The sequence below is a fragment of the Salvelinus fontinalis genome, chromosome 22, assembly GCF_029448725.1.
Source record: "Salvelinus fontinalis isolate EN_2023a chromosome 22, ASM2944872v1, whole genome shotgun sequence".
NCBI lineage: Eukaryota > Metazoa > Chordata > Actinopteri > Salmoniformes > Salmonidae > Salvelinus > Salvelinus fontinalis.
Genome location: NC_074686.1, coordinates 28,736,510 through 28,751,244, shown reverse-complemented (window position 1 = coordinate 28,751,244; position 14,735 = coordinate 28,736,510). Strand labels below are relative to the sequence as shown.

Here is a 14,735-nt window from a genome sequence, read left to right as displayed (position 1 = left end):
TGCTAGGCGACCTAAATTGGAACATGCTTAACACCCCAGCCATCCTACAATCTAAGCTTGATGCCCTCAATCTCACACAAATTATCAATGAACCTACCAGGTATCACCCCAATTCCGTAAACACGGGTACCCTCATAGACATCATCCTAACCAACTTGCCCTCCAAATACACCTCTGCTGTTTTCAACCAAGATCTCAGCGATCACTGCCTCATTGCCTGTATCCGTAATGGGTCAGCGATCAAACGACCTCCACTCATCACTGTCAAACGCTCCCTGAAACACTTCAGCGAGCAGGCCTTTCTAATCGACCTGGCCGAGGTATCCTGGAAGGATATTGATCTCATCCCGTCAGTAGAGGATGCCTGGATATTTTTTTTAAATGCCTTCCTCACCATCTTGAATAAGCATGCCCCATTCAAGAAATTTAGAACCAGGAACAGATATAGCCCTTGGTTCTCTCCTGACCTGACTGCCCTTAACCAACAGAAAAACATCCTATGGCGTTCTGCATTAGCATCGAACAGCCCCCGTGATATGCAACTTTTCAGGGAAGCTAGAAACCAGTATACACAGGCAGCTAGAAAAGCCAAGGCTAGCTTTTTCAAGCAGAAATTTGCTTCCTGCAACACAAACTCAAAAAAGTTCTGGGACACTGTAAAGTCCATGGAGAATAAGAACACCTCCACCCAGCTTCCAACTGCACTGAAGATAGGAAAAACTGTCACCACCGACAAATCCACTATAATTGAGAATTTCAACAAGCATTTTTCTACGGCTGGCCATGCTTTCCACCTGGCTACCCCTACCCCGGTCAACAGCACTGGCCTCCCCTCTGCTACTCGCCCACGCCTTCCCCATTTCTCTTTCTCCCAAATACAGTCAGCTGATGTTCTGAAAGAGCTGCAAAATCTGGACCCTTACAAATCAGCCGGGCTAGATAATCTGGACCCTTTCTTTCTAAAACTATCTGCTGAAATTGTTGCCACCCCTATTACCAGCCTTTTCAACCTCTCTTTCGTGTCGTCTGAGATTCCCAAAGATTGGAAAGCAGCTGCGGTTATCCCCCTCTTCAAAGGGGGGGACACTCTTGACCCAAACAGCTACAGACCTATATCTATCCTACCCTGCCTTTCTAAGGTCTTCGAAAGCCAAGTCAACAAACAGATTACCGACCGTCTCGAATCCCACCATACCTTCTCCGCTATGCAATCTGGTTTCAGAGCTGGTCATGGGTGCACCTCAGCCACGCTCAAGGTCATAAACGATATCTTAACCGCTATCGATAGGAAACAGTACTGTGCAGCCATATTCATTGACCTGGCTTTTGACTCTGTCAATCACCACATCCTCATCGGCAGACTCGACAGCCTTGGTTTCTCTAATGATTGCCTCGCCTGGTTCACCAACTACTTCTCTGATCGTGTTCAGTGTGTCAAATCGGAGGGTCTGTTGTCCGGACCTCTGGCAGTCTCTATGGGGGTGCCACAGGGTTCAATTCTTGGACCGACTCTCTTCTCTGTATACATCAATGATGTCGCTCTTGCTGCTGGTGAGTCTCTGATCCACCTCTACGCAGACGACACTATTCTGTATACTTCTGGCCCTTCTTTTGACACTGTGTTAACAACCCTCCAGGCGAGCTTCAATGCCATACAACTCTCCTTCCGTGGCCTCCAATTGCTCTTAAATACAAGTAAAACTAAATGCATGCTCTTCAACCGATCGCTGCCTGCACCTGCCCGCCTGTCCAACATCACTACTCTGGACGGCTCTGACTTAGAATATGTGGACAACTACAAATACCTAGGTGTCTGGTTAGACTGTAAACTCTCCTTCCAGACTCACATCAAGCATCTCCAATCCAAAGTTAAATCTAGAATCGGCTTCCTATTCCGCAACAAAGCATCCTTCACTCATGCTGCCAAACATACCCTTGTAAAACTGACCATCCTACCAATCCTCGACTTCGGTGATGTCATTTACAAAATAGCCTCCAAAACCCTACTCAATAAATTGGATGCAGTCTATCACAGTGCCATCCGTTTTGTCACCAAAGCCCCATATACTACCCACCACTGCGACCTGTACGCTCTCGTTGGCTGGCCCTCGCTTCACACTCGTCGCCAAACCCACTGGCTCCAGGTCATCTACAAGACCCTGCTAGGTAAAGTCCCCCCTTATCTCAGCTCGCTGGTCACCATAGCAACGCCCACCCGTAGCACGCACTCCAGCAGGTATATCTCTCTGGTCACCCCCAAAACCAATTCTTCCTTTGGCTGCCTCTCCTTCCAGTTCTCTGCTGCCAATGACTGGAACGAACTACAAAAATCTCTGAAACTGGAAACACTTATCTCCCTCACTAGCTTTAAGCACCAGCTGTCAGAGCAGCTCATAGATTACTGCACCTGTACATAGCCCATCTATAATTTAGCCCAAACAACTACCTCTTTACCTACTGTATTTATTTATTTTGCTCCTTTGCACCCCATTATTTCTATCTCTACTTTGCACCTTCCACTGCAAACCAACCATTCCAGTGTTTTTTTTACTTGCTATATTGTATTTACTTCAGCACCATGGACTTTTTATATTTTTATTTATTTATATATATATTTTGTTTGCCTTCACCTCCCTTATCTCACCTCACTTGCTCATATTGTATATAGACTTATTTTTCACTGTATTATTGACTGTATGTTTGTTTTACTCCATGTGTAACTATGTGTTGTTGTATGTGTCGAACTGCTTTGCTTTATCTTGGCCAGGTCGCAATTGTAAATGAGAACGTGTTCTCAATTTGCCTACCTGGTTAAATAAAGGTGAAATAAATAAATAAATAAATAAAAGGAGCACATAACAGGCTTAATGTGTCATCACAGTAGGAACTCAAGCCCCTTTCTTCCCACATCCACACTGTCTCTCCAGTTGGAAGGAATTCACCCCTAGGTAAAAAGTGCATAACGGAAGAAAACATCATTTTATAAGTACAGTCTCCTTAGTTTGACAGCCTCGTGATAGAAGTCCTGTTCTATGGGTTGTTATGGTTCATTATTAGAAAGATGCTAAATCCAGGAAAGTGTTGTGCATGTTTAGTTCTGTAGCGCTCTCCATCACACACACACACACACACACACACTCTCCACATCTCCATTCTCCCACCAGATGGCCTTTGAAGACGTGACTTACAGCCTCTCTGAATATCAGTGTTGTTTTACTGCTCGTTCCGTTTTACACCGCAGGTCATTGTTTTGTTTTGCTTCAGAAAGCCCATTCCCCTTTTATTGGAGTGTCTGCTTATTAAAACCCCACTATAGGTAAAGACCAGAAACACACACACACACAAGCATACACACGCACAAGCACACACACACACACACAAACACATACACAAACACAGTGTGATAGCAGGTCAAGTCCAGAAACACACAGTGAGATAATGATACAGCACACCAGGCCCAGGCAGTTTTGCTCTCCGTTTTATCACTCGTTTCTATACGGTCGTAAAGAGACACACTCTGGCACTCCACTGGAGGAGAGAGATCTGTGGCTGTATCTCTACCCAGTGGTTGTTACATTTTATACAGGAGGAGGGAGAGGAGAGAGTTCTGTGGCTGTATCTTTACCCAGTGGTTGTTACATTTTATACAGGAGGAGGGAGAGGAGAGAGTTCTGTGGCTGTATCTCTACCCAGTGGTTGTTACATTTTATACAGGAGGAGGGAGAGGAGAGAGTTCTGTGGCTGTATCTCTACCCAGTGGTTGTTACATTTTATACAGGAGGAGGGAGAGGAGAGAGTTCTGTGGCTGTATCTCTACCCAGTGGTTGTTACATTTTATACAGGAGGAGGGAGAGGAGAGAGTTCTGTGGCTGTATCTCTACCCAGTGGTTGTTACATTTTATACAGGAGGAGGGAGAGGAGAGAGTTCTGTGGCTGTATCTCTACCCAGTGGTTGTTACATCTTATACAGGAGGAGGGAGAGGAGAGAGACAGGAGGAGGGAGACAAAGTCAGTTAATTAACAAAATCAAACAATATTTTATTTAACTATAAGATTTCAGATTTAATAAAAAAGTATCTATTGTGATCTGGCCAAGTGGTGAATTGTATTCCTCTACACTCATAGAAAAAACGAGTTCCAAAGGAGTTCTTTGACTGTCCTCTGAGGACACCCAGTAACTTTGCATAAGGACGTCTGACCACCACTTCCCTACTCTAGGTTCTATCTAGAACCTAAATGGGTTATTCGGCTGTCCCCATAAGATAACCCTTTGAAGGACCCTTTTGATTCCAGGTAGAACCTTTTTGGTACCATGTAGAACTCTTTTGGTTCCCATCTAGATCCTGTAAAGCAAAAGGGTTCTACCTGGAACCGAAACCAAAAAGGCATTACTGTGAGCTCAACCGCTCCATTGGCCAAGCAAGCTCAAGAGTTCATCTTTGAACTTGTCGAGGTGAACTCACAGATGCTCTTCTCAACCCAGAGTTTTCCAAGCCCGTCTCTGTGGACAACAATTACCATCACCCTCTAGAGGGGTGTCCAGTGAGAGATGTTGGACCTGCCCACCTTTTAAGGGCAATTTGAGGTCTTTAGGGGTATTTACTGTTAAAAGGTACTAAGTACCCTGTGATCCGTCATGGAGCAGTAACTTTCTCTTTCTTTTTCTCTACCGTGACCACTTGATCAACCTAACCCTAACCACATTTTACCACTTGATCAACCTAACCCTAACCACATTTTACCACTTGATCAACCTAACCCCAACCACATTTTACCACTTGATCAACCTAACCCTAACCACATTTTACCACATGATCAACCTAACCCTAACCACATTTTACCACTTGATCAACCTAACCCTAACCACATTTTACCACTTGATCAACCTAACCCTAACCACATTTTACCACTTGATCAACCTAACCCTAACCACATTTTACCACTTGATCAACCTAACCCTAACCACATTTTACCACTTGATCAACCTAACCCTAACCACATTTTACCACTTGATCAACCTAACCCTAACCACATTTTACCACTTGATCAACCTAACCCTAGCCACATTTTACCACTTGATCAACCTAACCCTAACCACATTTTACCACTTGATCAACCTAACCCTAACCACATTTTACCACTTGATCAACCTAACCCTAACCACATTTTACCACTTGATTAACCTAACCCTAACCACATTTTACCACTTGATCAACCTAACCCTAACCACATTTTACCACTTGATCAACCTAACCCTAACCACATTTTACCACTTGATCAACCTAACCCTAACCACATTTTACCACTTGATCAACCTAACCCTAACCACATTTTACCACTTGATCAACCTAACCCTAACCACATTTTACCACTTGATTAACCTAACCCTAACCACATTTTACCACTTGATTAACCTAACCCTAACCACATTTTACCACTTGATCAACCTAACCCTAACCACATTTTACCACTTGATCAACCTAACCCTAACCACATTTTACCACTTGATCAACCTAACCCTAACCACATTTTACCACTTGATTAACCTAACCCTAACCACATTTTACCACTTGATCAACCTAACCCTAACCACATTTTACCACTTGATCAACCTAACCCTAACCACATTTTACCACTTGATCAACCTAACCCTAACCACATTTTACCACTTGATCAACCTAACCCTAACCACATTTTACCACTTGATCAACCTTAACCACATTTTACCACTTGATTGCTGTTGAAAGGTTAGTAACCATGCACTCTGTTATCAGGAACATAAGCATTATTTTGAGTCTCTGGCAGCCTCTGGCAGTCTCTGGTCAAAGGCAGTACATTACATAGGGAATAACAGTGCAGTAATGTCTAACAAGTAATATCTAACAATTTCACAACAAAACACACAAATCTAAAGTAAAGGAATGGAATGGAATTAAGAATATATAAATATTTGGGCAAGCAATGTCAGAGCGGCATAGGCTAAGCTTTATATGGGACATAGCTTCTGGCTACTCAGCCAGTCTAGTCAAGGGAGAATTTAAAATATAATAATATATACCATTTAGCAGACGCTTCTACCCAAAGTGACAGTCATGCGTGCATACATTTTACATACAGATGTAATCCACTGTCCTGGCATTGCAAGCACTATCTGTCACATGGAATGACGCAGGAGAGACGAAGCAGGTACTGGGAGTAAAACATTTCATGAAGAACGGACATGAAACGAGACAGGAACAGTGTCAGCAAACTAATAATACAGACAAAAAACAATCAATGCAGTAGCGGGGCACAGAGCAAGGGAACTGACAAATATAGGGGAGGAAATAAACAAATGATGAGTGAGTCCAGGTTAGTCCAATATCGCTGATGCGCGTGACGAGGGAAGGCAGGTGTGCGTAATGGATAATAGGAGTGAGTGATGCAGAGCAGTCTGGCGCCCTCAAGCTCCGAGGGGGGGGGGGGGGGGGGGGGGGCAGGAGCAGCCGGGGTCCCACCTGGGCGAACCGGCCGAGACATGGGCGCTGGGCAAGACGGTTGGGGTGTGGAAGCCCGACGAACCGTCAGGAGCGTGGGAGCCGGCTGAGGTAAGACGCCTGTAGATCAAATCAAATGTATTTATATAGCCCTTCTTACATCATCTGATATATCAAAGTGCTGTACAGAAACCCAGCCTAAAACCCCAAACAGCAAGCAATGCAGGTGTAGAAGCACGGTGGCTAAGAAAAACTCCCTAGAAAGGCCTAAACCTAGGAAGAAACCTAGAGAGGAACCAGGCTATGAGGGGTGATGCAGGCTAGATCCCGCTGGAGCGAGGGAGACGTGATGCAGGGCAACCTGGCACCCTCGAGCACCAGGAGGGGATGAGCGGGAGCAGTCGTGACAGTACCCCCCCCTCCCCTCTTGGGGCACCACCCGGCGTCCCACCTGGGCGAACCGGCCGAGACATGGGCGCTGGGCAAGCCGTTTAGGGCGTGGAAGCCCGACGAACTGACAGGGGCGTGGGAGCCTGGCGAGCCGGCTGAGGCATGGGAGCCTAACATCCAGCTGAGAAAAGACACCTGTCGATCCCGCTGCAGAGAGGGAGCCCGACAATCCAGCGGACGGGATGGAAACCTGCCGAGCCAACCGAGGCAACGAAACCTCTCGAGCCAGCCAGGGTGTGGAAGCCCGACGGGCTGGCTTAGGCACCCCCGGTTCCATCGGCGGCGGAATCCACCCCGAGGTCACCAACAAAACAAACAAACAAAAAACCTCCTGGACCGGCTGGGGGAACGAGAACTGACGATCAGGCTGAGGCCTGACGTGGGATGGGTGCCATCCGAGCCAACCGGGGAAAGGAAACCTCTCGAGCCAGCTAGGGTGTGGAAGCCCAACGAGCTGGCTAGGCACCCCTGGTTCCATCGGTGGCGACCCAGAGCCGATGTCACCATACCAACTGGAACGCCAGTACTCCCCGATGCTTCGTATGATGGCTGATGCATTGATTGTTTTGTCTTTGTTTTCTTGTATGCTGACGCTGTTCCTGTCTCGTTCTATGTCCATTCCTCATCAAATGTTTGACTCCCCGTACCTGCTTCGCCTCTCCAGCGTCAACTCATGTGACACTATCCTCCACTAACTGAGCTACAGAGGACCGTTTCAGGTCTCCTTCCTCAACATTGACCTCTTGCTTAAAACCTTTACTTAATACCCATCCTGGATCCGGAAGCATCCTCATCAAAAAAGCTGACTAGCATAGCCTAGCCTAACGGGACAGGGATATCATATAATATAATTTTCATGAAATCACAAGTCCAATACAGCAAATGAAAGATAAACATGTTGTGAATCCAGCCATCAGTTCCGATTTTTAAAATGTTTTACAGCGAAAACACAATATGTATTTCTATTAGCTAACCACAATAGCCAAAGACTCAACCGCATATTTTCACCATGTTTCTACCGCATAGGTAGCTATCACAAAACCAACCAAATAGAGATATAATTAGTCACTAACCAAGAAACAACTTCATCAGATGACAGTCTTATAACTTGTTATACAATAAATGTATGTTTTGTTCGAAAATGTGCATATTTGAGGTATAAATCATAGTTTTACATTGCAGCTACCATCAAAAATATCACCAAAGCAGCCAGAATAATTACAGAGAGCAACGTGAAATACCTAAATACTCATCATAAAACATTTATGAAAAATACATGGTGTACAGCAAATGAAAGATAAACATCTTGTGAAACCAGCCAATATTTCCGATTTTTTAAGTGTTTTACAGCGAAAACACAACATAGCATTATTTTAGCTTACCACAATAGCCAAACGCATTTATTCACCGCATAGATAGCATTCGCAAAAACCAGCAAAAGATATAAAATGAATCACTAACCTTGAACAACTTCATCAGATGACAGTCTTATAACATCAGGTTATACAATACACTTATGTTTTGTTCTAAAATGTGCATATTTAAAGCTGCAAACCGTGGTTATACATTGTGAAAATGTAGCAACATTTCCCCAGAATGTCAGGAGCTATTTTGGACACTCACCTAATCTGACCAAAGAACTCATCATAAACTTTACATAAAAATACTTATTGTATGGCAAATGAAAGATACACTGGTTCTTAATGCAACCGCCGTGTTAGATTTTTAAAAATAACTTTACCATAACAAACAGCTTGCGTTATTGCGAGACAGCGCCCGCTAAAACGGCAGAGAATAGAAATAACATTTTCCACAGAAATACGAAATAACATCATAAATTGTTCTTACTTTTGCTGAGCATCCATCAGAATCTTGTACAAGGAGTCCTATTTCCAGAATAAATCGTTGTTTGGTTTTAGAATGTCCTTTTCTTCTGTCGAATTCGCGCCACAATGCTAGCCAATGTTGATGACGTTCCCAGTTTCTCTCGACGCAAAGAACGGAAAACTCCAAAAGTCCCAATAAACGTTGAATAATCTGATAAAACTCGGTTGAAAAAACATACTTTACGATGTTATTATCACATGTATCAAATAAAATCAGAGCCGGAGATATTAGCCGTGTATACCGAATGCTTATCAGAAGACAATATGGATGTCACGTTCCTGACCTGTTTTTCCTTTTTCTTGTATTTATTTAGTTGGTCAGGGCGTGAGTTGGGGTGGGTTGTCTATGAGTTATTTTTCTATGTTGGGATGTTTGTGTTCGGCCGGGTATGATTCTCAATCAGAGACAGCTGTCAATCGTTGTCCCTGATTGAGAATCATACTTAGGCAGCCTGGGTTTCACGTGTGTTTGGTGGGTGTTTGTTTCCGTGACTGTGTTTGTTGCACCACACGGTACTGTATCGGTTTATGCACTTCGTTTATTTGTTTTGTAAGTCAGTTTCAGTTTCGTTATAATAAATCATTATGAACCCTAACCACTCTGCGTATTGGTCCGATCCGTCTCGCCTCTCCTCGTCCGAGGAGGAGGAAGAATATGACGATAGCCGTAACAATGGAGGTGCTTCGTGCGCCTAGGTAGAGAAAGGAAATTCCTGCCCTGCCACTCCAAAAGCTCTTGTTCGACCTCATATCAAGCTAGACACCCCATTCCACCTTCCACTGCCTGTTGACATCTAGTGGAAGGCGTATGAAGTGCATGCATATCGATAAATATAAGCCAGTTGAATAGGCAGGCCCTGGAACAGAGCCTCGTTTTCAGATTTTTCACTTCCTATGTGGAAGTTTGCTGCAAAATGAGTTATGTTTTACTCACAGATATAATTCAAACAGTTTTAGAAACTTGAGAGTGTTTTCTATCCAATAGTAATAATAATATGCATATTGTATCATCTAGAATAGAGTACGAGGCAGTTTAATTTGGGCACGATTTTTTCCAAAGTGAAAATAGCGCCCCCCTATTGACAAGAAGTTTAACCCTAGTCTTAACTCTACTCTTAAGCCTACTCTTAAACCTAGTCTTAACCATACTCTTAAACCTAGTCTTAACCCTAGTCTTAACCTTACTCTTAACCTTACTCTTAACCCTAGTCTTCACCCTAGTCTTAACCCTAGTCTTAACCCTGGTCTTAACCCTACTCTTACCCCTAGTCTTCAACCTAGTCTTAACCCTAGTCTTAACCCTAGTCTTAACCCTAGTCTTCACCCTAGTCTTCACCCTACTCTTAACCCTACTCTTAACCCTAGTCTTAATCCTAGTCTTCACCCTAGTCTTCACCCTAGTCTTAACCCTACTCTTAACCCTACTCTTAACCCTAGTCTTAACCCTACTCTTAACCCTACTCTTAACCCTACTCTTAACCCTAGTCTTAACCCTAGTCTTAACCCTAGTCTTAACCCTACTCTTCACCCTAGTCTTAACCCTAGTCTTCACCCTAGTCTTAACCCTAGTCTTAACCCTAGTCTTCACCCTAGTCTTAACCCTAGTCTTAACCCTAGTCTTCACCCTAGTCTTAACCCTACTCTTAACCCTACTCTTAACCCTAGTCTTAACCCTAGTCTTAACCCTATTCTTAACCCTATTCTTAACCCTATTCTTAACCCTAGTCTTAACCCTACTCTTAAACCTAGTCCTAACCCTAGTCTTAACCCCAGTCTTTTCCCTAGTCTTAACCCTATTCTTAACCCTAGTCTTAACCCTAGTCTTTTCCCTATCCATACCACATTTTCTCTCTTGTTTGGTTTGGGAAGGTAGGCATTGGTCACCATCTGTTATAAGTAAAGGAAGGACCATTACTCTAAGCTTGTTTAAGTCTGGGAGCATTTGAGGTACTCTAACATTGAACTCTTGCTAAACCTTTGCTCCTGCCTTAGTCTCTGCCCTAGCCATAGCAGAGTAATTCACCACCTCTTCACTCTTGTTCTTGCAGATGGACCGCATTCACAAAATGCTGATTGGTCCAGGGGTTGGGCTAGCCACGCCCCTTATGAGGAAACCCAGCTCATCGTGTGTTGTGTGCCGACTGAGGTTCAACTCGGAGGTAGGCAGAGTTTGACCTCATAAAGGGCAGTACCAGGGATGCTTGAGAACTCTACTGTCTCAACACAGTATTTGGCTGTTCCCATAGGAAAACCTTTTTTGGTTCCAGGTAGAACCCTTTTTGGTTCCAGGTAGAAATCGTTTGGGTTCCTACATGGAACCCAAAATAGATCTACCTGGAACCAAAAGGGTTCTACACTGAACAAAAACATAAACGCAACATGTAAAGTGTTGGTCCCATGTTTCATGAGCTGAAATGAAAGATCCCATAAATTTTCCATACGCACAAAATGCTTATTTCTCTCAAATTGTGAGCACAAATGTGTTGAGCATTTCTTCTTTGCCTAGATAATCCATCCACCTGACAGGTGTGACATATCAAGAAGGTAATTAAACAGCATGATCATTACATGTTCATTTCTCTCCCATAAGCCGCCTCCAATGTCGATTTAGAGAATTTGGCAGCATAACTACGTCAGCCCAGGACCTCAACATCCGGCTTCTTCACCTGCAGGATCGTCTGAGACCAGCCACCCAGACAGCTGATGAAACTGTGGGTTTGCACAACTTAAGAATTTCTGCACAAACTGTCAGAAACCGCCTCATGGAAGCTCATCTGTGTGCTAGTCATCCTCACCAGGGTCTTGACCTGACAGCAGTTCGGTGTCGTAACTGACTTCAGTGGGCAAATGCTCACCTTCGATGGCCACTGGCACGCTGGAGAAGTGTGCTCTTCATGGATGAATCCCGGTTTCAACTGTATTGGGCAAATGGCAGGCAGCGTGTATGGCGTCATATGGGCGAGAGGTTTGATGATGTCTACGTTGTGAACAGATTGCCCCATGGTGGCGGTGAGGTTATGGTATGGGCAGGCATAAGCTACGGACAACGAACACAATTGCATTTTATCAATGGCACTTTGAATGCAGGCCCATTGTTGTGCATTTCATCCACCGCCATCATCTCATTTTTCAGCATGCTAATGCACGGCCCCATATCGCAAGGATCTGCACACAATTTCTGGAAGCTGAAAATGTCCCATTTCTTCCATGGCCTGCATACTCACCAGACATGTCACCCATTGAGCATGTTTGGGATGCTCTGGATTGACGTGTACGACAGCGTGTTCCAGTTCAGACAATATCAAGAACCTTCACACATCCATTGAAGAGGAGTGGAACATTCCACAGGCCACAATCAACACCCTGATCAACTCTATGTGTCTCGCTGTATGAGGCAAATGGTGGTCACACCAGATACTGACTGGTTTTCTGATCCACGCCTCTCCCTATTTTTTAAAGGTATCTGTGACCAACAGATGCATATCTGTATTCCCAGTCATGTGAAATCCACAGATTAGGGACTAATGAATTTATTTCAATTGACTGATTTCCTTATATGAACTTTAACTCAGTAAAATCTTAGAAATTGTTGCATGTTGTGTTTATATTTTAGTTCAGTGTACATGGAACCGAAAAGCGTTCTTCAGAGGGTTCTTCAAAGCGTTATCCTATGGGGACAGCCAATTAACCCTTTTAGGTTGTAGATGGCACCTCGTGCCTGGTCTATCTCAACATGCAGGGATTGTCAAATGTGTTATTGAGTTATTTTATTAGGATCCACATGATCTGTTCTAAAAGCAGCTACTCTTCCTGGGGAATATGCAAGTGTTGTGTGGGTGTAAACCGTGTGAGCGCAGGCTTGAAATAATGGATGAAGTGTATGAGATGAAATTCTCTGAGAGTTTATTTATAAATTGCTCTGGATAAGAGTGTCTGCTAACTGACGAAACTGTAATAATGTTAGATATCTGGCTTGACCCTGTGGCTATATGACTTGATGAGTTGAGAACATACTACTGCATAGTCATTGGGCTTCTTGTTGTATATTGTGTGACTCTGTGATTCTGGTTCTATTGTCTCTCTCCGTGTAGAGTCAGGCCTCATCCCATTACAGTGGTTCTGGTTCCATTGTCTTTCTCTGTGTAGAGCCAGGCCTCATCCCATTACAGTGGTTCTGGTTCCATTGTCTCTCTCTGTGTAGAGCCAGGCCTCATCCCATTACAGTGGGTCTGGTTCTATTGTCTCTCTCTGTGTAGAGTCGGGCCTCATCCCATTACAGTGGTTCTGGTTGTAATGTCTCTCTTTGTGTAGAGCCAGGCCTCATCCCATTACAGAGGTACCAAACACTTCAAGAGGCTCAAAGCCCTCGACCCACTGGACTGCAAGACCAGAGCCCCTGATGCAGTCAGCAAGAGCCCTGTCTCTCCCTGCCCTGTGCCACCCAGCTCAGACTACAGTTCAACAGGTTGGTGTGTGTGTGCCAGGGGGGAGAAAGGGTAGACAGAGAGAGAGGGATGATGTGTGTGAGCATGTGTGTGTGCGCGTGCATGCGTGAATGAGTGCACGCGTTAAGGGTGTGTGTGTGTATGTACGTGCACGTGTGCGTGTGTGCGTGCGTTCAAGGGTGTATTTGTAAATATGTGCTGACATCAAACACATAAATGCTCCGTGTAGCTTTGATCATGCAGAGCATCCCTTCTAACAGACCCTGCGTTTCCTGTCACCACTCCCTATCTCTTTGATGTGTGAGGAAGCCTCTTGTCTGTCTATCCTCACTGCCATATAGAGCAGATGGACTAAAACGCTGAAAGGCATTCAACTCTCCTCTCTCTACATGACCATGTATACATGTAGACACACATTCTCACCTATGAGTCTTTAGCGGTCCAAACGCAGCACTTTGCTTGTGTGTCTGTAACACATGCAGATGTGGGAGTATGTGTGTCTGTAACACATGCAGATGTGGGAGTATGTGTGTCTGTAACACATGCAGATGTGGGAGTATGTGTGTCTGTAACACATGCAGATGTGGGAGTATGTGTGTCTGTAACACATGCAGATGTGGGAGTATGTGTGTCTGTAACATATGCAGATGTGGGAGTATGTGTGTCTGTAACATATGCAGATGTGGGAGTATGTGTGTCTGTAACATATGCAGATGTGGGAGTATGTGTGTCTGTAACACATGCAGATGTGGGAGTATGTGTGTCTGTAACATATGCAGATGGGGGAGTATGTGTGTCTGTAACACATGCAGATGTGGGAGTATGTGTGTCTGTAACATATGCAGATGTGGGAGTATGTGTGTCTGTAACATATGCAGATGGGGGAGTATGTGTGTCTGTAACATATGCAGATGTGGTAGTATGTGTGTCTGTAACATATGCAGATGTGGGAGTATGTGTGTCTGTAACATATACAGATGGGGGAGTATGTGTGTCTGTAACATATGCAGATGGGGGAGTATGTGTGTCTGTAACATATGCAGATGTGGGAGTATGTGTGTCTGTAACATATGCAGATGGGGGAGTATGTGTGTCTGTAACACATGCAGATGTGGGAGTATGTGTGTCTGTAACACATGCAGATGGGGGAGTATGTGTGTCTGTAACATATGCAGATGTGGGAGTATGTGTGTCTATAACATATGCAGATGTGGGAGTATGTGTGTCTGTAACACATGCAGATGTGGGAGTATGTGTGTCTGTAACATATGCAGATGGGTGAGTATGTGTGTCTGTAACATATGCAGATGTGGGAGTATGTGTGTCTGTAACATATGCAGATGTGGGAGTATGTGTGTCTGTAACATATGCAGATGTGGGAGTATGTGTGTCTGTAACACATGCATATGTGGGAGTATGTGTGTCTATAACATATGCAGATGTGGGAGTATGTGTGTCTGTAACACATGCAGATGTGG

The 14,735-nt window shown here is 44.3% G+C and overlaps 1 protein-coding gene across 2 annotated transcripts in view; it reads left to right on the top strand.

Moving 5' to 3' along the window:
• Positions 1–14,735, top strand: part of LOC129820148 (zinc finger protein 385D-like) — a 58,132-nt gene that overhangs the window by 34,665 nt on the left and 8,732 nt on the right. For both annotated transcript variants that reach the window (XM_055877080.1, XM_055877079.1), the window contains 2 exons: positions 10,861–10,971; positions 13,124–13,277. In XM_055877080.1, coding sequence (XP_055733055.1) covers positions 10,861–10,971; positions 13,124–13,277 — 265 coding nt within the window. The remainder of the gene's footprint in view (positions 1–10,860; positions 10,972–13,123; positions 13,278–14,735) is intronic.